Source organism: Onychostruthus taczanowskii, unplaced genomic scaffold (genome assembly GCF_017590055.1).
Source record: "Onychostruthus taczanowskii isolate IOZ18803 unplaced genomic scaffold, ASM1759005v1 scaffold31, whole genome shotgun sequence".
Classification (NCBI taxonomy): domain Eukaryota; kingdom Metazoa; phylum Chordata; class Aves; order Passeriformes; family Passeridae; genus Onychostruthus; species Onychostruthus taczanowskii.
In genome coordinates this window covers 1,394,950-1,421,828 of record NW_024500461.1, presented here as the reverse complement: position 1 = coordinate 1,421,828, position 26,879 = coordinate 1,394,950, and the positions used below count along the sequence as shown (strand labels likewise).

Genomic DNA, 26,879 nt, shown 5'->3' with positions numbered 1-26,879 from the left:
GGTTTTAGATATTAGCAGGAACACAGGATGAGACTTTACTTTAAAAGCATGACTATATCATTCTGATGATGTTTCAGGTCACTTGGCCTGGAATTCATAGTCCATGCCACATAGCAAACAAAGCAGGTTTGTCTCCAGCTGTAGATGTATATGTATATCTAATCAGTATGTTCAAACCTATTTCCAGTACGTTTGCACCAGGAAATTAAAGTAATTTTTGCTGTGAATTTTTTCAACCTCCATAGTATTCATCTTCCACTTCCGAAGTTATGTGACTATTCAAGTGCTTATAGAAGAAAAACACAAAAACAAACTTACAGACTCTTGTAGTGCTTTTACCATAGGTGTTAGTAAGTAGCTGAAAGCTTAGCATTTACAGCACAGCTGAACTAGAGCCTAAATACAACTGTGGGGCACAGAATAAAAATTATCAACCCTCCGCACTAATAAAGACAGGCTAAAAAGTTTGCTTTGTTGTTTCCTAACCTTCCCCATTTCATCCTCTACTTCATGCACATTCCCTGTACAGTGGTGGGGGAATCTTTTCTTCTAACACACAGAACACCCAGGCTACAGTTACAGTGGTGACACAATATCAAAATGATCTACCATACCCCATCAGTGATCACACTGAGAAGTTGTAGAAAAACAAAATGTATTCAACAGTTTTGGAGCTTTATTTTCTGCACAGTATTTATAATGAAGAATTTTCCTCTTTTACTTGGAACAGAAGGAACAGTGAATTGGAAAAGACAGTAGAATGGAGAGTTTCCTTTTTGACTGTGTTAGGAGAAGAAGTGGAAGCACGGTGTACATGCTGCTTTACATACTGCACAGCAAGAGCTACAAAAAATACTGCAGCAGATCAGGCAAGAATGTGGAAAGGGCTAACAGTGGGCTTGTTAGCTAAAGGAGCGAGAAGAAGCAAGAAGAAACTGATAAGGAGCTCTCTCCAAGGCTGTAAATAAGGAGATGGAGAGAAGAAAGGAATTGAAGAAAGATAAGGTAGCTAGACGAAGTATTTTTAAAAAGTTAGTTGAAGTCACTGTAACTTTTTATCAATGGTGTTACATTGATTTATTGTAGCCAACAGTTAAGGAAGAAGAAGCATAAATGATTAGAAAGTGTATAAAAAGTCAGCCATGTTCAATAATAAAGGGTTGCCATCTGAGACTGCTTGTGGTCTCTACTTTGTGTCGTGACTGCCTTGACAGCGACACAAGAACAACAGTCTCCTATCAGCAAAACACAGGAATTAGGCTTGCTACTGAGAGACAGGGAACACAGTACCACTGTTAGCCTTATGTATACCACTAACATTGGTGTGGACTGGAAATTGACAAGCATTTCTCATCAAGAGTCTGAATCCAAAGACCCTAAAGGGAGTGGAAGAATTACTGAAAATTAGTTTGGGTTTGCCTGACTCCCTAGTACACTGCTAATGAAATCAACAGAAACCTGAAAGGAAGCTTCATTGTACTAACTTGTCTGGTTGTTTACCCGCCTTTTGGACAACAGTGACTAAGCCTGAATGAAAGTCCATTTATTCTGGAGAATCACAAATTCTAAAACTTTGTGAAAAGGTTTTTTAAACTGTTGATCTTTCTTCTATTGTCTTTTCAATTATCAATGCATATATAATTTTCATATTTATCCAGTGCTCTAATCTCTAAGCCACACATTCACTTCCCACAGGGCAATAAGACTTTTTATATACATGGAAAAAAATACGAGGTTTTTGATACTTGGATCAGATAAAAATTCAGAGAGGGAATCCCAAATGCATCCGCTCTTTAGGTTAGATTAACCATTCCTGAATGCTGAAGATTCCCTTTCAAAATAGAATCACAAAGGAGTACTGTCAAAGGACAGCATGAAGCTTTGTGCTGTACATTTCTTGGGAAATCAAGATTTATCTTTCAAAGAGGATGCTGGACTGAAATATCAATTTCCCAAACTTATTAGGAAAAAACAGCCTCTTTCTAGGACAGTTTTTTCTACCACCAAGAAAACAGTCTGAGTTGAAAGGGGAATTCAATTCAAATCCTCCTGAAAAGAATCACTGCCCAGAAGAACACAAGATTTTAAGTGTTATTTAAAAGAGATATTTTCCTTAACAATTATGTGTAATACAAATACTGTGTGGCCCTTTATTATAGATTTCCAATAAATAAAGTTGCTTATGAATCTCTGGTTTCAATTAAGGTTGGTTTCTTTACAATTCAATTCAGGATCTATGCGCAGGTTAGAAGATTCAGGTCTGAAAAGTTGAAACAGTAACAGTCTGAAGAAGGATATCACTTGTCAAGTGTACATTGTATTCCACCTATCCCTTACATCAGGTTTCTGCACATAGGAACTGACATCCCTTACCTGACACTCATATGTTTACAGCTGAAGACTGTCTGAAATTAATGCACAGCACCTAGACAGATTTTCAATGCTGAAAACTTTTGGAACTTCCATATTTTTAATGCAAGGAACAGAACAGTAGGCCTGTCTTACAGTCTCTTTTGCAAATATCTGCACATTAAGTGTCCACTCAGTAAGCTACCAAGTCGTCCTCCAGCTGTAGAAGGCTTTTCAGGGACAACCAGATCATAAAACCAATTTTCTTTCTGCATATCACCTTAAGATGTGACAATCAAACAGCTATTTAGAAGAGCAATGTTTTATACTGGGAGAACAATGTTTCACAACTAGTCTGGTAAAGGTATTCAACATCTCCTCTGAGTTATAATGAAAATAATATGACGTACCTCTGAGAATAATGAAAAGCACTTCATTGAGACAGAAAAGACAGAGTTACTGAGACATGGCCTTAAAATCAAGGCTGTTCAAGTGCCCCAACTCCCTCCTTATGCTTCTTCTTTTCAGGATAAGGGTAATGTAAAAAAATAGTCCTCAGTAATCACAGATGTGACCTTCTTTGTTTTGTCCCACTCTACCAGTAGGTGAGTGATACTATTATAACGCTATTTCAATATTATTGAAATATCCAGTATAAATTGGACAGCTAATGAGTAGTATGACACATGAACATTTTTGCATTTGCACCTTGGCAAACAATTCTTATGCCAAAGAAGGTGCTGCTGATCCAGAAGCAAAAAGTGCACTCTCCTATGAGTAGCTAGGGTAGTCTGTGACTTTATTAATCAGAAAGCTTCCACGTACACATGTGACTAATTTGCAGAAGCTGTGGTCTGTCAAATTATGCAAAGCAACAGCTAGTAGGTTTTGTGCTCAAAACTCTCTTTCTCATTCACAGTCAACAGTCAAGTTCAATCAAAATAAACAGTTTTGAAATAACTCAGGACTTTCAAGATGAAAATCTTTCACTTACTTACTCTGTGCCACTTACATTCCTGATACATTATAATTTCTAGACTGTGTCTCATATTCCTCAACATAGTAGACTGCCATGCTGCTGAAATATTAGCTTTTTTGGTAGGAAATACTCAGGCAAAACACATTGCATTTTGGCACGAATATTTGAGCTTGGGCTGTGCTAAGTTGGTAATATAAAACTGTCTGCTTTCAATTTCCTAGAATGCAATGGAGAGACACTAAAAGCATACAAAAGAGATGGGAAGTTGTTATGTAGCAGGAGAAGGAAAGAAGAAAAAGGAGCAACTGTCATACATTAACATATTAATGAATGCAATAAATATAATACACAAAATTCTCACTGTGGCTATGCTGTTGTGATGCTGTTTCTTTTGGCAAGGCTGTCACTTTTTTTGTGGGGAATGAAAGGAATTACTACAGCAGCAGACTGCACTGAGAAAATGGAAAGGAGAGTCTATGAAGCAGGAAAGCTTAGGCAGCAACTCATTACAAATCCACTCACACCACAAGAATGTACCTCTGAAGAGACTCCTTCCATATGCTCCCTCCACACAGTGGTCATTTTCATTATGCCAGAAGGGGTGAATGAAGAATTCAATAAAGTTACAGCAAAATGCATTCTAGTAAGGCAACAACTATTGGGCATTCTGGAACAGAAAACCACAGTACCAGATGAATTACAGGACTCAAAATCTGTATCACAGTATACCATGCTGCTTCCTCAAAATAAAACTGAATCTAACATATTGCAGAAATAGTATGCACTGGCAGTGTCCTGAAGATTCAGGGGCCAGATATCATCAAGTATTCACACAGATCTCATTCCCTTCATCCTTCAGCACACAACTGTGCAGAGCAAAGAAGTCAGTTTCCATCAGTCCTTTATCGCTAAAAGCCAAGCAAGCTTCTAAGTCTCTAACTGTAAACAACTGGAAAGAATTTCAGTTAAATAACATTAGAGCATGAAAGTCTTAGAGAGACTTTCACATCTAAAGCATGACCTTGTCCATCAGGCTGCTTACAATTTAGGTTACATTCATTTGGCAGAAGATCAGAAGAATTTGTTACCCTAAAGTGGCTTCAAAATGTTTTTTCATCCCACTAGCACTTTATAAAACAGAACATAAAACCTCTAACATAGAAAAAAAAAAAACCTCAACAACAGTGTTTTTCACCTATTCTTCACACCCAAATAAAATTAAATTCAACCTTTCTCACTTGGTTAAATTGTACACAGAACCTTAAAAAAGCTCTTCTTAACTGCCTAACTTCTCTACTCAGAAACTGCAAAGTAGAAACTGTAAAGTAGAAACTTCACTCAAAAAACATGGAAAAGAGATATAAATAGAAAATGAAGCAATATTTTTTTAAAGTATGACTAAGATTCATGGATTTATAAGAAAAAAAGTGACAAAATAAGCTAAAAGTTGTGAAAATCTGAAGTTCCATTTCTCAAAACATTTTGTTTATAAAATAAATATAAACAAATCCATTTTGTTTATAAAGTAATGTGTTTTCTGAAAGTGCATGCATTTCCATGCTTTTTCTTAGAATTGAAGGTCAGAAGAGAAGCCAGCAATTTTTTTTTACATTTTCTAAATGCTTTAAGGCATTTGGAGTCATAATGCATCTATTACCATGAATACATATTACACTTGTGAAGGCCAAATACTTCTATAACAGTTCTATTCCTGTATTCAATTCACTTATTTGAAAACAAAATCAATGCCCAAATCCATTAAAATTCATCCAAGGCTCACTTTCACAATTATCCAATCACAGAATATACTTACAAACTGTGGGAGTTGGTATTATACAAATACACAAGGTATCTGAAGATTTCAAAGCACATTTAAATGAAATCTCCAAAATAAATATATAAAATATAACTGCAAGGAAGGTTCAACTAGCTTAGTTAAGGGTTTGTAGGCCACGACAAACATTAAAACCAAAGCAGAATATAACTGGTTATCACTAACTGTCAAGCCAGTAATAAAGCACTAAAAGTTATGTATTCATTTTGTAAGTACACCAGGGTCCTTTCCCTCCAAATATTATATATGCTCTTATAACGTACATCTTATAAATTGCCTATAGCAAAGTGACAGCCAAGACTAGAGAACAGAAATCTTTTTGGTTGTATTTGGAAGATGTAAGATGACATGTTTAAAAATGCATTAAGTCAGGCAATGCATCGAATTATATTTTCAGACAAAATAAATTTCAAATTATTTTCTGTGACATCATAACTGATATATGATGAAATACTAAGAGATAAATGAAAAATTTAAAAAGTAATTACACATTTCAGTGGTAACTGTTTACTGGTCAATTGCTTTGAGGAATCTTAATACATTGCATGCATAGTAATACTGCAAGATGGAAAAGACAGTAAAATTACTACTGTGCAAATTAATTTCAAGTATCTTTATCAGGATCTAATATCTTAGATGCACTCTCTTTCTACCCTCACTTTGAACAACAGAAAAAAGCAGCTGCCATGTGACAGAAAGAGATCAACAAGCTGTAACATCTTCACACTCATACAAACTGGAGGCACTGTCACAGCTCATCTCCTTCAGAGAGATGAGACTGCACTATTCTATTTTAACATATCCATTCCTAAACGTGTCCTCTCGTCTTCTTCATTTGCCTAAATGGAACCCAAATATTCAGTGCACACTAAATATTGCCCATGGCTCATCGTCATAACTTAAGACTGCTTTACAGTTCTTTTATTTTCAATCATCTAAACAATATCAATTAAATTTTAAGGAGGAAAACATTTATACTTCATTCATATTAATTCTGTCCCTGACTGCATGTGGAAAGACAATCAAAAAGATTAAGATTAATAAGCACTGAGAAACTGAAGTCAAATGGGAACAGAAAAGCTTAACACACACTTTTTATCAATTCTAAATTAGAAAATGTCAGCACAAATGAGGCAGACTAGCAGTGGCACAGCTAATAATGAATTTGTATCGACACAGAGGAGGAGTTGACCAGTGGGGAAAAAACAGAGTATAGCCATGAGGAAAAGAGAACCTTCACAGTAATGTGAGGTACAGAGATGCATGGTTTGTTTTTTTTTTCTTTCACTAGAAGGACATAGTACATTTACTGACTAAACCATGTTCAAATTGCAATAAATTCCATAAATAAAATTTAAAAAAAAACCTTTTTTTTTTTTTTTCAACCCACAACACTCCAGGCCCAGCATCTGGGTACATTTCCCAAAATGCACTGGACAACTGAAAGCCATGTGAAATACACATTTGAAACAACCCTCAAATGAAAAACATTTTTGGCGGAAAGACACTTTGTGAAATGTGAGACAGTGAACAGCACTGAATATGAAGCTGCAATGATTCATTCAAACCAAAAACACCCTAGAGAGTACGTAAGTACCAAAAACACCCTAGAGAGTACGTATGTAATCCAGACATACATTCTTTGATGTCCAAGGATGAGAAAACCACACAGAACTGAAAGGTCAGTCTTTGCCTTGGCAATGCCCCTGGCCACTAAAAAACCCTTTTCCTCTCTCTCCTTCAATAAGGGCAACCAAAAACCTGTTTGAATAGGCTGTCCTAAGATGACATGGAAGGAATGATGACATACTGCTACTAATGATACACAGTCCAAATGCAATTACTAAACAGCAAACAATGGCTGAAACAATCTGTATCTTTCATACCCTTAAAGGACAGAATGCAAGTCTCCAGGGGGAGACATGAAAATGTCACAAATGCCTGTTATAAATTCAGTTATTCAGTAAATAACGATCAGGGGACAGTAAATCAGGGCTGCAGAATCAGCAAAAGTTTCTGCAAGTAATTCCCACTTCTCTATAAGTGTTTGCAGGTTATCAGCTTTCACTAAAAAGATATGATCTGAGTCTTGACAGGATGCAGGATGCACACATCTTGAAAAAGCATGAAAGTAGTTGTGTCTACACTGAGGCACCTGATAACCTAAATCAGTTGCTTGGACTTCGGAATAAATTTGTTTCATCTGTTTTATTTCAACTCCAGATTCCTGGTCCCTGTATCTCCAGAACCTAATTTCTGTCACTCAAAAATAATGTCAAGAATTGACTATTTATTGCAAATTAAACAGCCATCCTTTCTTTAGTTTACCTTACCCACTGGCTTTGGGTCTGAGAATTTCATGACATTGAACAAAATCACTGGACTGTTTTGCAGTTTTGAATGGGGCAAAGTGGAAGGTAACTGCAGAACAAAATGTGGAATCCAGTTGACAAAAGAGAGATGGAGGTCTACCTTGACAAGGTAATTCATTTAAAGAGCAGTTCTTTAGTGCAAACATGAAAAGGTTAGCTAACAATTTAGTTGCAAAATCCATCTTTCCAGATACTCATACGAAGGAGATTGTGCACAATGTTGCCAAGGCAACACAATGGAAACTGAAGTCTGGGGACCACGTCATGCTGCTTGAAGATCACATTAATAAACTCTTTGATTGCCTCAGAAGTAGTCCACTGAAATATATTCATCTGAGTACACTTATCCATGATTCATATTTTTTATACTGAATTCAATAACATATTTGTACCAGTCCTCATAAAAGCTCTGTATAACCATTATTAAACCACTACATATAATTACCCAACAGCAGAATGTCCTAATAAAAATACTACTAACATACCATTTGCATGTTTTAGAGGTAAGACACAGATAAAGAAAAAGAATAATTTAAAAAGTGACAGAGTACATTATTAATTCTCTTACAGAACTTGGAGAATTCCTACCAGAAAATTTTATCACACTGTCTCACAATATCCAATACAATGTGCACTATAATACAATGTGCAATATAATCTTTGCCAGCAGCCATAATGTATCAAGCACCATTTAGTTTTTGTCCTAATGCCTGCTACAGACACCAACTCCTTACTGGATAAGGCAGCCTATTTCAATGAAAACACAAAATGTACACAATCATTTCATAGTTTTGCCTGCAAGTGAGCCCATACCCAGGAAACAGTAGATTATTCCAATTTGAACCTACTACTCTTGCACACTCTGTAATTTTCATTTCCATAGTACTCAACTAAAGTTCTATGGAAACACATCTCTTGACTGAGATTTTATGCAAGTCATATTTTATCACTGAATTTTCAGCTTCATTTCTGTTTCATCTGAATTTTCCTATACATCCTCAAAGGCAGAGTCTCAAAATGTTTTTATTTAAAAACATCAAGAGACAAAAACCACTTTATATCCTATACTTATTATGAAGAGATGGAAATCTGACTTACCATTTTCTCAAAATGCCAAAAGTGATATGACAGTTTCATTTTTTAGCTAACATGAAAGCAGCTGAAGATGTTTAACACAAACTTTCAGAGCCTTCTGCTTCCACAGCTCAACCTCCTGGCAGTTTCCCTTTTTTTTCTAGAACTCAAAGCTAGCTCCAAAATAAAGTAAGCCAAACTCACATTTCTTTGTCTATTGAGGCCCCTCCCTCAGAATGAGGGTAGTCACACAGCAGATACAACTGTGCAAACACTGTGTAGGCTGCTTCAAACAAATTTGGCAAGGCTCTGTAATTTAGTTACTTGCAATACTACAACAGAGCAACTGTATCATTGCCTTAAAACATAACTACACAGAGAGAGAGAAAGCAAAGTCCAAAATGTGCATTCCACTTCCCATTCAGAAAAAAATATCACAAAATATATGTAAATAAGACCAGAAAATTTATGTCTCTGAAAAAAAAGAATTTTTTTTTTTTTTTGACACTGAATTTAACACTTTTGGGATATCTTGGGGCAGGATACTCTTCTTTCTCTACTTAATGTCTGCAAGACTGGAATAACTGTACTTACTTCACAGGGATGTCAAAAGTATTAATTTCTTGAGTTTGCACAACGACTTTGAAGATGAAAATTGCTATTGAAGTTCTAAGTGTCAATTTGTATAAATAAGCAAAATCTTAACACCTGCACCAACCCAAACAAAACTCTCCCCTCTCCAGGTACAGTTGAGCATAGGATCAGAGGATCAGAAAATAACATTCTTTCATCCACTGTCATATCTCAAAAGAAAACAGTAAGTTCTTCCCAGCCCTTACTGCCTGAAATCTTCCTTGCCACTCACTGACCCTGTGACTTATATTTCACAGTTTCTAAGATGTGCTTACTAGACTTGTAACACAAACATTAACATTTAAAATTAGTGTTATTGATGAAGGCATACTGACACAAATCAGTTTTAAGCAATCAGCTTTTCCAGGTGTAGCTGCTTTGAAGTCCCTTAAAGAAAGCTTTCTTTTGTTTCAAAGTACTGTTTCAATTCACAGTGATTTCAAATACACACCATAAATCTTTCAAGAACAAATGAAACAAATCCACATTTCTTTGTCCATACTGATTTATTTCTAGTTATATATATGGCAAAGGGGGCAAGTGCTTTGAAGACATCTTATTAAACCTGAAGAAGGAAGTGGTTAACACTCCTATTTTATAATACATTTGTCAGCCTTTTGTTTCCCCCATACCCATTCCCATCTCCAATGGAAATCCAGTGATGACTCAGCCACTTCTCATCTCTACGAAACTCATCTTTTCCTTACCTTTCTCAGTTATTAACCGAGGAATAGAAATTACCCCATTATGCAAGAAACACTATTTACCCAGATACTTCTCCTCCTCCTCTATCTTCTTCTTTAGCCTCGGCTCAAAGAGCCAACATAACTGCCTAAGTAAGATCTACAGTTTTCGAGCAAAATTAAATGTCAGAATTTCTCAGAGTTTTGCAATGCTCTTGTTTTGGAAGAATGCAGATAAATATCAGCTTTGGAAATAAGTACCAATTTGTCAGACTGGCAAAGGTTAAAATCATTTTCATATGTAGAAGTCAGAAACTTTCAATCTGAGGTACAACAAAACAGCAATTTACAACATCAGCTACAATTAAATGGCAAAAAAAATATAATTAATTTTGTTATTAAAAATGCATTTAAAAAACTTATTAGTTCTACATAACACAGATAATAATTTCAACTTCCTCCTGACAGAAGTGATTAGGGTTTTTTTTATTGTGCTTTTAGCATGCCATTTTTTTATTTTGGAGATAGTTCAGAAAATTGTTATTTCTGAATCTGTGGGTCCTTATTCTGCCATCAGTCACTAACCTTGCCTATTTCTAATGAATTAAACAGCCAGTTATCTATTCTGTAAAATATTTCATATTCAATACATACACCTTTAACCTCATGTACTGAAATCCAATAGTGTTTGGTTGAAATGGCTTTCCAGCACAGAAATCCACTTTCAACATTTTGACAAGCGACAGATAAGGATGAACGTGACAGAACTGCTTGTTTTTCCACAATTAATGGCATTTATTCTGTGTTCTGTTAAAGCAGAGGTGAGTGAAGAGCAGAAGGGAAGACTGCTTTCACCTGCAGCAATGACTGCTGTGCTCCAGGACCCGGGAGTCCTGGTGGATGACAAGATGACCATGAGCCTACAGTGCCCTTATGGCCAGGAGGGACAGTGACACCCTGGGGTGCATCGGGAAGAATGTGATCAGAAGGTTGAGCAAGGTGATCTTCTCCCTCACCTGAGCCCTAGTGAGGCCACATGTGGAGACTTGTGTTCAATTCTCCACAGTTCAAGAAAGACAAGGAAAGAGTACAAGCAGCAGGTCCTGCCTGCTGGAACCTGCTCCAGCATTGGCTCCCCTTTACATGAATCTACAGATCCCTAGCAGGAGCCTGATCCAGCACTGGCCTGCCACAGGATCAAAACTTCCTCTCAGGCATCCACTTGCTATGGTGTGGGTCTCCTTCATGGGCTGCAGATGGATCTCTGCCTCCTATGGACCTCCATGGCTTGCAGGGAGCAGCTGCTTCACCATGGGCTGTACCATGGGCTGCAGAGGAATCCCCATTCCAGCATCTGGAGCACCTCCTCCCCCTCCTTCTGCACTGACCTTGGTGTGTGCAGAGTTGTTTCTCTCAAGTGTTCTCACACCGCTCTTCTCTGGCTGCAATTACAGCTACACAATAACTTCTTTTTTCCCCTTCATTTTTGAATGTGTTATCACATATTACCATGTTACCACCATTTCTAATTGGCCCAAGCATGACTAGCAGCACATCCATCTTTGGAGATGTCAGGGATTGACTCTGCCAGACATGAAGGAAGCTTCTGATAGCTTCTCACAGAAGGCACCTCTGTAGGCCTTCTTAGGAGGCATCCAGTATTTACACACATTGAAGAACTTTTAGCCAGACTTCTCAGTGATGCCCACTAACAGAACAAGAGGCAACAGGCACGTACTAAAACCAGGATAGCCCAGAAAATCCATCTGAGCCCAAAAAATATGTGTCTACTGTAAGGGCAGTCAAACACTGGCCCAGGCTGGCCAGAGAATCCCCATTCATGGAGATACTCAAAACTGGACAGGATCCTGGGCAACACTCTCTCTGACCCTGCCTGAGAAGGGGAACTGAATTAAATGAGCTCAGGAGGTCCTCATAAACCTAATGACTCTGTGATTCTTGCTTCCTTATCCCTTGAAATTCAGTTCTTTGACAGGAACTGAATTAGTACATTTTTTCTTTCAGACTGAAAGCCTCGTTTTCATTCAACAGCTCACATTTCCACACAAATCACTTGGGTCTTCACTCTAATCAAATTATTAAATGCTGTCAAACAATGTATTTGAAATGGCCTTAGTTCACTAAGTCATGGTACAATTTAATTTAAGAGCTCGCCCTGAATATACAAATCAAGAAACACACTGTAGTCTGAGCTGAGTCTTGGTCTTCTTTGAAAAATGTCTAAAACATTTTAGAGACTGTGTTTTAGACTGTGTCTAAAACACAGTCTCACCTCTACACAGTGTAAGTTCTATTATATCCATATGGTTAAAATCTCTCATTGATATCTATATACTTGAGATACATCTGAAAGAACACTATAACATGAAAAGTTCGCACTAAACATAGGCAAAAGCTATGGCAATTTTATACGTAATATATATCTTTATATCTGCACAGACAGATAAAAACACGTGCAAAATTACATACAGTAACATTGATTATTGACAGTTCAGTGATTTATCAAAGACATTTGCTCTTTTAGCCCTTTTCAGTTAATTTCTCATTCAAGCCTGCCTACAGATGTTAGGATCATAGCGAACTGAACAAAACAGAGGTGTTTTGCCTTGGTTTAATCAGCTAATCAGCAGATTAAACCCAGTTTAAATAAAAAATGACACTACTATCTTCCAGAATTTTTTCAGCATTTATCTAAGATTGTGGTTTGGGTTTTCTTTAATTAAAAAATGCATTTTAAGCATCCTTAACTTATTTAATTGCATAATATATAGATAAAATAACAGTTTCTCACTTTCTCTCTAATCGTCTATAGCTTCTATTTAATCTATCATGGGAGAACCTCAGAAGGTTTTTCTTTATAGAGAAAGAGACCACACATCTTAAATCAATGATCCACAGAAAACACAAGAGGTATTTCTTGGAAGGGAGCAAAGAAGGCAGGCAGGCAGGCAGGCAGGAGCTTTTGTAATACATTTCCACCGTTTAATCAGCAATGGTGTAAGAAGGAAAATCCAAACTTAAGCTTCTAATAGTGAAATTTAAAGACATATGAATTCACAGTTATAAGGAGATACATTTGATCAAGTCTTAATCCAGGATTCAACTAGGATTTTTGCAAAGTTACCCATAGATTGGTACTCTGATTCCTTCATTGCACTGAAACAAATAGGAAACATTCCAAAATAATCACTAGAAGGTGGATGACATCCATACAGAACAGTATTAAAGACCAAGGAGTCTACTCTATACAGCAGATTGTTTGTTTTTAATTACACAAATTATATATGCAAAAAACTTAGGTTTAAGCCTTAAATAGCAAACATTCTGTCACACAACCATCACACATGCAAACAACATAAAACACACCTGGAAAAATACTGATACAAAATTCGTTTTTTAAACATGGGTACCAGAAAATACCATCTTTTTTTATACAGCTTTTACAAATGTCACGTTTTTCTAAAAATGACCCTGAAGTCACTTTTCACACCACCTCCAAAAAACATTCTTCCTGCTTGAATTTTTTTTTTTTTTACATTTATTTACATGTTCATGGCAAGAAAAAACAATTTTACCTTCAGACTCAGGAAACAAGTCTGAAAATACTCTCATCACCGTATTTTACAAAGGGTATTTTAAACCACTCACCTGTTTGCCACCAGTGGTCCAAGACAGGTACCTTGAAGACTCTTTTTGCCCATTCTAGCGTGTCCACATCACAGTGCTCACCAGCTACAAACATCATTCTGAACCTTTAAATAAAAATAAAGTCTGTATCTTGATCTGGATGTGGAAAGGAAAGCAAGATAATGAACACAATAAATGTCTCTGGCCATTGTCCCAGATCAAGGGAAAAGACAAAGGAGGACTTTTAGTTTTTGTTTTCTCTTTCCTTCTAAGTAGCAACTAGAATATTTGCAGCATTAATTTAAGCTACTTAATACTTCATAATGAAAAATGAACTTTATCTGCTGAATGCAAAGTCTTTAGGAGACCAGAGGCAAGCAACTGTCAGTTGAAGTAAAAAATAATAAAATTAAATGCTCTGTACACAGAAACTAGGTAGGTATCTTCGTTAGCACTGCAGTACAATCTCCCACAGCCAGATGCACGTCACTGAGATTTTGTTTCCCTTTAAGTCTTTCCTCAATGCATTTTGAATGAAGACAACTACTGAACACAGGACTTCACTCTTGTCCTTCAAAAGTGGACACAAACTGCACTGATTTTGTAAAACCAGTGAATTTGTAGCCACAAAAAGAGAGAATTCCTAGAACTGGTTGGTATAACACAAATTTCAGTTCAAAGGGTTATCATTTAGAAAGACTATGAGTTTCATCTTTCCAGGGAAATTAAATCCAGAAAGCAAATTAGACAAACACCAAGAACATATAAGAGTTACGGAAAAGTTAAGATATCTTGTTATCCTCTGAGCCAAAAGCAAAATTCCACTCTTTTGAATTGCCAGCTTTAATAATCAGATTTAATAATCTGCAGGCTAAAGATCAACTTTATGTTATGAGAAGAAAAATTAGCTATTTGGCAAACTTAAAGCACAAAACCATCAAAAAGAGCATCAAAGCAAAGTGCCTCAAGTCTAAGCAAAAAAATCATGGAATTATTTTCTCCTCTCAGTATAGCAAAACGAGAGATGGCAATGGCTATGAAATGTCCCACTGAACAATTTTTTAAAAGCCCACTTAAAACATCAAAGTTTGTAAGTCACCTGTTACTGCAATCATCTATCCCTGCAATGCAGTTAATTAAGAAGAAAGGTCCTAAAGTTTCTCTGTTAAATACATGTCCTCAGCTGCTCTGAAAACCTAAATTCCTAACATGAAATTCAGTACAATCAAGCTTTTAGGCCCTATACAGTAGTTCAGCAGAATGGACTTCAAATGTCACCTGACATACAGGGGACAGATCAATTTTCCTAAGGATCCTGAAGCAATAAATATTGTTCAACATAGTACACATTCATTTCCATCCCTGAACAGATTTTACCTTGAATATGAGAATCCAAGCACTGGATGTTTGGGTGACAGAGTCATAGACTGAGATACAGAACGCAACTGCAGCTCAGCTCCACAAAGGCTGCTCATGAGCACAGTTCAGAACTCCACCAGGACAAGCCATGTACCATCAGCAGCAGCACAGAGTAGGGGGCAGCAGGCAGAACTGCATTACATACTTCAATTTAAGAAGTTCTGAGTCTTAATCACATATCCTCCTAGCAGCATGTGGGAAATGTCAATTCTATGAGAAAATATTTCCTCCAAATAGTTTTGAATTTGCTACTTTAATTTCACATCCTCTTGAATGTGAAATGCTCCTGCATTACGAGACAGATAATGGAAGTTTCTTATCTACTTTATATTCATTATTTCTGCACAATGTTTATGCACTCTCATATTTCTTTCTAAAGTCCATTATTATCTGGCATCAGATGAACAACCGAGAATCTCTAAATGCTCTTGATATAAAATTGCAGAACATTCTCAACTGACCAAAAGTCAAGCAAGCAAAGTAGACTATGGGACACCAATGGCAAATTACTTGTACGTCAATCTGAAATGCTGAGTTGTTGCCACATTTCATGCAACTTGTCAATTGTTTGGAAATTAGAACAATCTGGCTCACAACAATTATGTCAACTGCAGGATGAAGTGTGATTCCTAATATGGGAAGAGTTAATAGCTTGGTATGGAGCTACCTTTTGAAGAGGAGAATGGATTCAAAGAGCTGAACAGAATATGCTTAGGTAGACAAAGCTCATGGAATTTGGATGTTAATTCTTTTTCCAACATGACAGGCAGCAATGCTCAGCAGCACTGGATGTTATCAAAAGCTATGTCTTTAGAGCTCTATAAATATGTGGTTGAACAGGGCTTTTGACCTGCAGTACTAAAAACTAAACATCTGTTTTACCATTAAGCATGAGTTGTGTTTTATACATAGGTGGCATTTTGTCAAAAGCAAAGAAATTTCAAGATTTGGCTCCAGTAGACACAAGAAATTTAAAGCATACACACTAGAACCTTTGGAAAACTCATATATATAATTTTGTGCAGAGGCCAGTGATGCCACAAACATCAACTCTTAATAGAAATTTATTTCAATTACGTCATTTCAAAAGAACACAAGTTTGTTTATAATTCAATTTACTAATGTAAATTAAATGCTCCGTTAGGTATGGAAGCTGGCATTGCCTGCCACTTTTTTTCTTCATCAGTAACTGTCTTTTTTAACATTATTTTTTTAAAGTGACAATGACCTTTACCATTTATTTAACACAACAATTCAGAAATAAAATGTACCATGGTGGAAACCTCTTTCAGGACTGCATTCCTGGATGCAGTCTCAAAAGTAAGACTCTGTTTTAGTGCATGTAGCAGAAAGACATTTCCAAGATTCTTCACTATGTAACAAAGAAGAAAGCATCATAGATCAAGTAAATGAACTAAAAGACTGCTTTCAAACTGAATCAGACAGAATTCACTTGACCTTGAAGAGAAAAGTAACATCCAAACCCAAATACTTCCCTAGAATGGAAATTTTAATCACTTGATAGACTTTCTTAACAACTGTACCTACTAGATATTAAATGCTGCATTAGAGGGTTTAGTAAAGACATCACATCCAAGCGAACTACATGGTCCAAAGGTGAGTGAATTATGAGACAACTAAAGCTGCACACAAGTGGAGAAACTCATTTGATATGACTGAATAGGAATGATGAAATAACTCCTTACATCTGTGGCAACAGATACTGCAAGGAGACTCTTATCTAGAATTCTCATCTGGCCAGAGAATGTGACAACTTACAAAGCAGGTAAGCAGATTTCCCATTAAATGAATACTTTAAAGACAAAGTAATTGCCTAAGAAAAGCCAAGAAACGGCAATTAAATTTTCTAGAATCTGAATCACTTTCTTGTCAATAAATGCCATAGGACAACATTGCATTAGTGTCTCAAATGAGCTTCTTTCTTATTTCAAGGAGGAGTAAGAGCTGACAATAGCAGTCAAAATAGATGGAAGAAAAGTAATAAGCTTGCAATGAATCCCTCAAGAAAAAACCCAGCTAACTAATAATAAACTTTTCTGAGCAATTAAGAATGTGGAGGTCTAATGAAGCTTCCCTTCTCTTGGAACATGTGTGGTAATAGATGTTCTTGTGACTGAATACTGCCTATACAGTCTGACACAGTCCCTGTTTGATGCTGAGCAAATCATTCAACTTCAAGATTAGATGTGGTCTAAATCCACATATTTTTCATTTTTAGAATGTTTATCATAAGATACAGAAACTTGGTCTGTAGAAGTATTGAACACTCACAAATCCAAGTTACTATGAGAAGCATTGCATAAATATAATGCTAACACTACATTTTAACCATATAATACTACAATCTTTGAAACAGTGGTATTTTAGTGGTTCAGTCTAGATATTCAAAACTAACAGAAGACTTTGACCTTAATCTCTCTTTGACTCAGCTTCCCATCTGCAATATAGATAATACCACTCTCTCACCTCACAGGGGATTTATGAGGATGAACTCAGCCAAGACTTTGAAGCACACTGATAGTATAGTGATAAGCACCTTAAAAGCAGTACAAAGCAGCAAATAGTGCTTTGGACACGTAATCATAAACAGTAACGAAGTTTTGGAGGAGCAACCAAAACATTGACTAGCTTCTGATTAAATAAACACTAAAGATCCTGTGACCTTAACAAAATGAGAGGTCATGCAGAAAAAGCAGTATGGGATGACATAATCCAAGACTGTATTACAGAGTATAAGCACAGGGGAGTAAAGTAAAAATGGGAGAGGAAACCTAACTCAGCTCTTAACATTAGAGTCATAGACTTTTAAACAGCTTTCATCTCCTCAAAACTATCAGTAGAATTTACAAGCAAATATGTGTACACCTAAATTTTCAAGAATAGATTAAAATGGCACTCTATGGAGGTGGGCAAAACCTCAGATACTCTGTTACTCTTAGTTCATGCAGCCTGCTTCTGGAAAAAACTTCCAGTGTATCCTTACTTCACCTTTTCAGCGAGTACTGCTTTCCTAAGGCTGCCTCAGGGTCCTGCTGACGGATTGCTCTAATTGCAGTTGGTGAAGTAAAGAAGGCAGCTACTTCATGCTCTGCTAGCACACGGAAATAGACACCAGCATCTGGCGTTCCCACAGGCTTCCCCTACAGAGAGAATAATTTAAAATGTCACAGGATAAAAATACCTCATAATTCCTTGACAGTTCAAGCCTTGAGCACGTAACAGTAGTGGTAGCACAGCAACAGAAGTAATTTCAAATAAGACTTCAAAAGAGGCTTTGTTAAAAATAATAATACTTTGAATGTATCCACTTGTAGAAATAAATGCACAAGCTTTGGGAACCGTGCCTTACTTGAACACAGCACATACTAGTTACTACTTAGAAAATTAGCACAAACAGACATGCAAATGAAAAGACAGACACAAAGATGTATTATTGCACTGGCAGCAGAGACAGTCATGTCTACGTCATGTCTACATCATGTCTGCATCTCTATCCTGAGATGCAGTTTAGAAAACACCCACACTCCCTCTGAACAAGGAGTCTCGGGACACAGTGGCACTGCAGCTATATTCCCATGCACAGAGAGCTTTTTCTTACCTAGAAATTCTTCTCAAATCTGGAAATATTCCCACTTAGCTGCTTACAACTGACTTTTTGGAACCTTCACAAAGCCTAGAGAGATCCTGAAGGGCCCCTATTCTGTTTTCGTGTGCTACCAGACTGTGGTCTGGCTTGGGGTTGGGTTTTTCTTGAGCTAAGGGCATAGTCAAAAGAATTGTAAACAGAAGTAATCATTTATGACAAATTGTTCAATGGTAAGTAATCCTAATAAAAATAAGCAAGAATACTTTTTTGTGGTGTTGAAAATACGATAAACAGTCAGCACAGAATCATATAATCACAATCTTACTGTAAGTGTAATTACCACAGTGCATGAACTGCTCCATACATATTCTGAAATTAGAAGGTGATGTTAATGTAGAATGATTTTTAGCTCCACAGGTATCACCATAACCTTTTCACTAGAAAGGCCACACTTAGAAGATGAACTTTGACAGAGTACACAAGTCGAGAGACACACACCTTCCTTCATCCACCTGGGCCTGAACACTGGCAAGAGCACTCATGAACCATTAATCAGATTCAAAGAACACAGGACAGCCAAGGCTGGACATGTACCAGTGGTTTTGCAGCTTTATGGTGAGATACTGCTCCTCAAAAAGAGGAGCACCACAAAAGATTTTAAAAATAAGACAAAACAGAATGCACAACTGAAAAGCCATTTTTTTAAAAATTATTAAGCAGGCAGTAAGAAAAAAAAGGAAGAGAAAATAAATTTCCAGCCCAAGTAGAAGAGTAGTATAATCAACACCAAAAGCCCTCTTTCTGCAATTAGCCTATTCTTTATTACCAAAAAGAAATGCAAAATGATGCTTACTTAAAAAGTGAGTTATGTCCTTTTCCCTGTCAGATAACACACAGTACCCAAAGAAAAATCTTCTACCACACTGTCTTGAAGCATCTCCCTAGCAGACCACTTCATCACAACTTTCGTGTGTTCATCAGTATTTGCTCATGAACCTGTTTGTTCAAGTTGACACTCTCTCCCTGTAATATTCACTATACCTGCAGATCTCTAGGCACCTGGTTAAGAGTTCAAGCCCACATCCCTAGAGTTAAAACAAATAGCCTCAGACTCTGAAAAAGACCAAACTGCCACAAGCTTCTCATGACGTAATTATGTACTTGAATTAGTATCAGTCATCTTGGACACCAAAACACCTAGCTGTGGAGCAAGCTGAACTTGGTTACTGTGCCAGTAATAACGTAGGCTGTTACTTTTAACCAAATGTAAATATCCAGAGCCCATAAAAGGGCTATGTGGTCCTGAGCACACCCACTCCCTCCCAGATCCCGCTGCACAACTGATCTCTGCCTGAGCTATGTCACAGACATGCCTGTGCCTCAAACTTCCAGCAAGCCTGAGCCTGACAGTATCTTCTACACAAACTGTTAAACCTTCAGGAGTGCTTGGATAAACATATAGGACTCTGACAGGTGGATATTTATGTCACAGGTAAGTTAAAGCAGTTTAGGTTATGAGTTACCAGTCTCAGATATAGGAGAAAACCAAATAAAAGACAAACAGTAGAAAGAGGAGAAAACTCACCTGTCAGTTGATAGGAAATATAACCCAGGGAGTAAGATATTCATTTAGGGAAAAAAAAATCTGGCACAGGTGTAAAATATTCTTCCAAGTTGTCTTGGAAGCTGTTCAGAGTTTAGCAAATGCATAAACAAAAATGGACATAACGTGTGAGACTGAAAGGGTTAATGGCTCAAACATTTTTAAGATCACTGAAGGACTTTGCCCACTGTAGCAAAGTGTGCAAAGAAGATCACCTGCAACCAAAGTCCATCCCTCCAAATATGCTTCCTGATGGGAATTCAGACTGTGAGTTAAGCCATCTGACAGTGAACTTGAGATAAGATAAAGGTGGCACTACTGTCCAACTACCTCTGGTCTAAGGAGAAGTAAACAGGGCTGGGAAAGAAAAATGCATCCAAAAGGGAGAAGGTGAGTTTTTGGGAGTGTGATGGCAAAACCTCTGGTCCATATAATACAGAGTGAACATCCACCACCATGGGACAATCACATCAGAGGTGACTCTCATGTCTTAGAAGGGTTCATAAACCATCAAAGGCCCCCAAAGGTCCCCAGACTCATTCCTCAGGCCTTACATTAGAGGACTGCAATTGGTTCAAAGTTTTGCAACAGATTTAGATTTTGCTACATAGGACAGTGTAAAACTCCCTGACAGGGGAGGTGCTTGGGCATTCCCATGCACACCTGAATGTACATTATTATCCATTGAATTCTATGTTCATGGGACACCCACCACAGAGAAGACCAGAAGAAAAGGATGAACAGGACACCCTGGATCCACAGGGGTGGTGACTAACTTTCCCCTAATCTGTCTCCCTTTCTTTCTCCCCTCCTCTTTTTTTTTATTTCTTTCTATCGCTCTCTCTGCCTCACATTTACTGATAAATAGAATCCATACTATTGACTTTGGCATATGGTCTTGTTTGCACCTTAATTAATCTCCCTTATAATCAGATTGTAACACGTATCTGAGACAGTGCAAATTAATTTCAGAGCTCAAAACCTACAAATAAAATTCCCAGAAAGAGTATTAATTTATTATATGAAAATTTTAAGAAGTACTACCATATTCCATGAAGGCTTATTACCACATGCAATTTTTATTTTTAGAAGTTAGCAATATAAACAGTAAACCACAGGGTAATTGAATTCAGAACATGTTGACAGACTGCTGAGTCAACTGGGGACTGAGCAAATGAGATACTTCCACTGGTTTCTGCAGGGATCAGCTAGAGAGCTGTTGCTATTCAGTATTCACATCAATACTGGAGATGAAAATTGATTTTTAAAAGTTACTGGCAATAATATCTATGGTTGACAGGAAATGAGAGCACAGTAAACAGGACCAGGGCAGTCAGAAAGAGAGTGCTCTGTCTCACCTAATTTAAAAGAGAAAAGTAAGAAGAGATACGATTCCCATAGAAAAGACCTACCAAGAGACTCTGAGAAAGACAAACAGACAGGAAAATCTTTCTGGAAGCACTTAGATCTAGCATGCAATTTATGAGATGTCAAACAGCTGAGCAGACATCCTGAGGCAAAATGTGCTGATGATTTATGATTTCATACATGATCATCAAAAAAGATTCACAGACACCAAAAATTACCAAGGAAATAGGAAAGTTCTTGCATGGAAGTGAGAAGCCACCAGCATAGATTACTTGAGGGAAGGGACACAGAAGAAGAGCTATAATCAAATGTCCAACAATGCAGGAGTAAGAGTGCATCAATTCCCTTTCTGCCTGACCCCTAACAACAATGGGTTCTTTAATTACCACTAAATTCAAAATTATGAGGAAATTCCCTCTGTATAGAAAATGTGGTGCATCCCTCTGTATAGTGCTGATGCCAAAGCACACACAAACCCTGACGTACCAGGACCAAAAGAATATGCTCAGAGAGGCATTCAGCCTCATGACAGTGACCTGCTGCCAAAGCTCCACTGAAGACTAGAGACAACATGTCCTAGTGAATTTGCTGCACAATCAGTTAAGGGTGATGGCAGAGTGATCCCTGCCAGACTTCAGAGACTGTGTTTGCTTTGTAAGCTGCTGATACTGGCTTACAAAAACAGCAGGAAAAGCTGGATATCTCTAAGAACTGTGTCAAAGAAGAGTAGTTTCAAACCTGTTGCTCTTATGTGTCCTGCAAATCTGCTGCAACTAGAGGACTCCAGAGAGCCCCGTGAGAGACTCCAGGCACACAGGATGCTACAGCTCTGGGTGGGACAGTAGGTCCTCCTCTCACTTAGACCACTCAAATGAAGTCCTTAATGTCTGGTTCTTGACAAGTGTGGGTATCTTCTTCCTTATCCTAGTTCAAAGTCCCAAACACCAGAAGTACAATGCTGCCTTTTTCCTAACATCACAGGACCACAAATTGTAACTAGACCTTCTCTTAATACTGCCCTGTTGCTTACAGCTTGAAACCCTATTAGCAAGAACAACCCAGAGTGGGCTGTGAGACTTCAGGTGGCTTATTTATTGCTGTTGTTTTGGAGAAAAACAACGCAGGACATATTATTTAAACCAAACAAACCAAAACAAAAAATACACTTGCTTTTGTATTCAAAAGAATTAATCATTTATGCATTCTCGGAAATGGTTTAACAGCAAGTGAAAACTAAAAGCATAATTTCCATAGTAATTTTTTAAATGACAAGTTGTCACCTATGTAATTTAAAAATATATAAAACACTTGAAGTAGTGAGAGTATGAAGTCAGCACAGTTTACTTTTAATAGTGGTTGTCCACAAGCAAAAGAAATGTAATGTTCTTCCCCCGTGGCTAAGCAGTGATACTCCCTAACCCAAAAGATATAATTAGGCAACCATTTAGGAGACTTGACTAAAAATTTCTGAATATTTACTATTAATACAGTCTTTTGAGCAGAGGAAAAATTATGCACTATTCTCTTTGTAAATATTACTTTTATTCCTATGTGTTCAGACACCTTCCTTTTCTTCCCATTATTAACCCTCAAAAAGATTACACTTATGTCATGAACACTGTCTGAAGCCTTGATTAGTGGCATCTGGGAGAAGAAAAATGGGAAATGTACCATTTCTGTTTAATAATGATCTCACCAAGAGCAAAAAATTACAAAGCAGCTATGTAGGTCAACCTGATACTAATTCTTAATTTTTCTTTATGTTCTCTGTTAAAAAAGTAAGATTTTTACTCCCTTTTTTACAACAGTTTAAACTCAGAGGTACCTTTAGAATGACAATAATCACGTTGATCCCTGTGCATTCACATAGAGATAAAACTTCACTGAAAGATGACTACGCAACAGAAAATGCTGAAGGACTCTACTTCACTTCTTATTCCTTCTTGGCTTACTCTACACCTGCTAGAATGAAAACCTCTTCATTGCAGTGATTCTCTTCTGACAATTCATGCAACAGTTTTAATGTGGCCTAGCACATCGTCAGTGTTCAAAAACAGTCACTATAAAACTACCAAAGTCTTTTTATTATCTGCAAGCACTTGCCCATTTTCTTACACTGCTTTCCTCTTCTGTTTAACTATTGTGGTAGTGCTGAGTTAATCCCCTTAGAATGAAAAATCTAATTAACATCTATTAGGCACTTAATTAGACTATAGTAATTAATATTCAAGGTAATACAATATTTGAGTCTACAATGTGCATTTCTGCTACTAGACTAGTCTCCTCTCCACCCCACTAGTTTTCATCCCCTGAAGGGAAGGACTAAGACCCAAATGTCATCTGTGTCTTGGATTCAGTTTCCTTGACTGGTAGAGAGGAAAGAAGAGACAACCCTCATTAGAAGTTCCGGTTCCAAGCATACAGCTCTCAATTGCATCCAGCTAAGATCCAGTAAGCATTTTTCATCACAAGACATGCAAAACACAACACCCTCTCCTAATTCCAAAATAAAGATAGTCTAATCAAAGCAAAGGTACACTCCACCATCTGCCATTTCTAGTTCTGTCGCTTCAGGGCTCCTTAGGCCGCTAACCATCACCCTTCACACAAATATATAGACAAGCCTGAAGGACAGTGAAGTAAGTTTTTCTTAAAAATTACTGTAGTAGGCAGGAGAGTATAAACACTGATGATACACACACAATTTAAATATCTGTGGCATGAAGAATAGACAGGCATAAACAGGATCATCTGGATCATCAGCTGGAGGAGATGCTCCATTTCCAAGGGGGGTTTTTTAGACTTAAAAAATCATACCTCATACAAAACTGTAGTATTACCATGAAGGAGAGGTCCATAGCAAATGTAGGAATGACCAACAACCCAGCCTAAATCAGAAGCTGCCCACCATACCTAAAATGAAATATAAACAAAATTATAGTTAGGAGTAATAAAAGGCATTAAAAAACATTTACATGAGATTTAAATAGAATTACCTCACCAGGTTTGAGGCCATATACAGCTGACATGGTCCAGTTCAGCATAACTGCATAGCCACCAGTTGGTCTCACAACACCCTAAATGAGAAAATTTGAGTATTTAAATATTTAAGATTTGAAGGATACAATCATATTGCTGTGTTCAATTAAATGGTAAGGATTTAGCAGCAATGGAATTAAAGTTGTCCAACTTCAATACTTCTTACTCAAGAAAAGGATCTCTTCCAACAACAACATACTAACACCTCCACTAAAGAAGTCATTTTGGAAAACAAAACCCAAACGTACAATAAAACAAACAAACATTCAGAAGACAATTAACAATGCTAAAATTCTCTCATAAAAGTTGGATATTCAAATACTCAGTCAATATATACTGACAAAAAATCAGAGTTTAAGTATTTACCTCACTTAAACTGTACCATCCCAGTGCTAGGCATATTTTAAACTCATTGCCTACTCTATGTGTATCATCTTCACACCTGCAAAATAGATGATCCCTGAAAAAACTGGGGTGAATTACTCCCTGAAATGTCCCTTTCTGCCCTCTTTTTAAAGATGTCAGAATATATTCTTGAAAGTTTACTATCTAGCCTGAAGAACAGAGATGAATGCTAAATGAATACTACCTCAGTCTTTGAGCTAAAAGAGAGATTTGAAAATTAGAATGAGAGATTATCAACAGCATCGTGCACCTTGGTAAACCAAAAATCAGCTCTGGAACATCTTTAAGAGGAAACTTTTGGACGTATTTTGCAATATTAGTATGGTCAATATATATTCCATCACCTTCTAGCACATTATTCATAGAAGAAAGAATTAAGTAAACTACGTCCTGGTGTCCTGAACTAAAATTCAGATGAAACCCACTGGGCCAAACAAATATGCAGTGAGCAGACATTACAATGCAGCTGTGCTAGGCATGGTACATTCTCTTGATGTACTTAATAGAATGAAATAGGCACTTTCAGGCCTCATCCAAGAAATGAGGGACTGCAGAGATACATTAACTCATTAAAATGGAGATTGTTAAGGCAGAGAATGGTTTACAAACACTTCACAATTTCAGACAGCAGGTTGCCTTTGTTCAACTCAGCTTCTAACCTAGCCTCTGTTCTGAGATCAACAGAAGATTTTTAGGATGGTCATAACCAAGTAGTTTTACCTGAATGACCATTTAAATTAAGTTACTTAAATCAATAAAAAAGTTATTTTATTCACTGAGAATTACTTATTGCAGCTTACTGCTAGTTGAAAATCTCTCTTGTGAAAGGGTGACCGATTCAAGGTATCTATATTTTTCTCTGCAGAGACAACACAGTGAAGCAAACTTCTGAGACCTATTACCTCTGAGATACTCTATTGATAGTGAGTCAAGGAAAATATCTGTTGTAACAAAGGATTTTATCTTGGGTTTTTCGACAGTACAACTGTATGATTTGGGATATATATATTGCTTTCAATGGCCCACATTGAAGGTAAAAGCAGAAAACATTTTTCTCAGCAAAACTGATGTTTGTTTTCCCTTATATCCTAAGAGATTCTGAACTTTCTAGGCAACACCATTAAATAATTTTTAGCAGTAGAATTTTTCTCTCCAGGATGTGTGATACTGTCTGAATCAGTGGTGGTAAGACTAGTGCCAGAAAATTATATTCAGCTTGTCTTCCACATTGTAAACGAGCATTTTAAGTACCAGGCAAACACTCGGAGAGTTAACTTTTAAAATACAATCCTTTAAAAATACATTGTTAAAACTAATTTGCATTCAAAAGCAAACTTTTTCAAAGGATACCCTTTGTTAATTTTCACTTAATCAAAACTTCTATTTTCAGGGTATTATGTACTCAGAACTGCAGTAACACAGGCGTTCAGAACATGCATTATTTCATTTAATCTGTAATGCCATTCAGCACACCTTATCTACAAGACAATTAGCTAATATGTAAATAATGAACAAGATTAGTCAGCAACAAATGCTATCACACAAGTGATATATTAACTGGTCTTGTCATTAAGTAACCATATTATGCTTATCTAAGAAAGTTAAAACACAGAAGACAGTACTGAATAAAAGACATTCTGCTATCCTCAAAAGTTTATTTTGTACAAACAATTGAAGAAAATGCATCTTATCTTTATATTACTACTATTTAAATTTAAAAACATTATTTATTCCTAGACACTGCCTTTAAAATAGTGAAATGTGAACAAATGAGATTAAACCATTTGTAGAATATGTATAATTTACAGCATTGTGCTCTGGCAAACATTTTCCACCTTTTCAATTAATTTTTTTTTTTTCATGGGG

General features: G+C 36.8%; 1 protein-coding gene across 2 annotated transcripts in view; it reads right to left on the bottom strand.

Moving 5' to 3' along the window:
* The window catches only part of ACSS3 (acyl-CoA synthetase short chain family member 3), a 75,231-nt gene that overhangs the window by 31,863 nt on the left and 16,489 nt on the right, over positions 1 to 26,879 (bottom strand). For both annotated transcript variants that reach the window (XR_005953054.1, XM_041409732.1), the window contains exons 6-9: positions 24,566 to 24,646; positions 24,387 to 24,482; positions 18,001 to 18,152; positions 13,594 to 13,697 (exon numbers count right to left, since the gene is read on the bottom strand). Coding sequence is in view for 1 of the 2 variants with exons in the window: in XM_041409732.1 (XP_041265666.1) it covers positions 13,594 to 13,697; positions 18,001 to 18,152; positions 24,387 to 24,482; positions 24,566 to 24,646 (433 nt within the window). In the remaining variant the exon portion in view is untranslated. The remainder of the gene's footprint in view (positions 1 to 13,593; positions 13,698 to 18,000; positions 18,153 to 24,386; positions 24,483 to 24,565; positions 24,647 to 26,879) is intronic.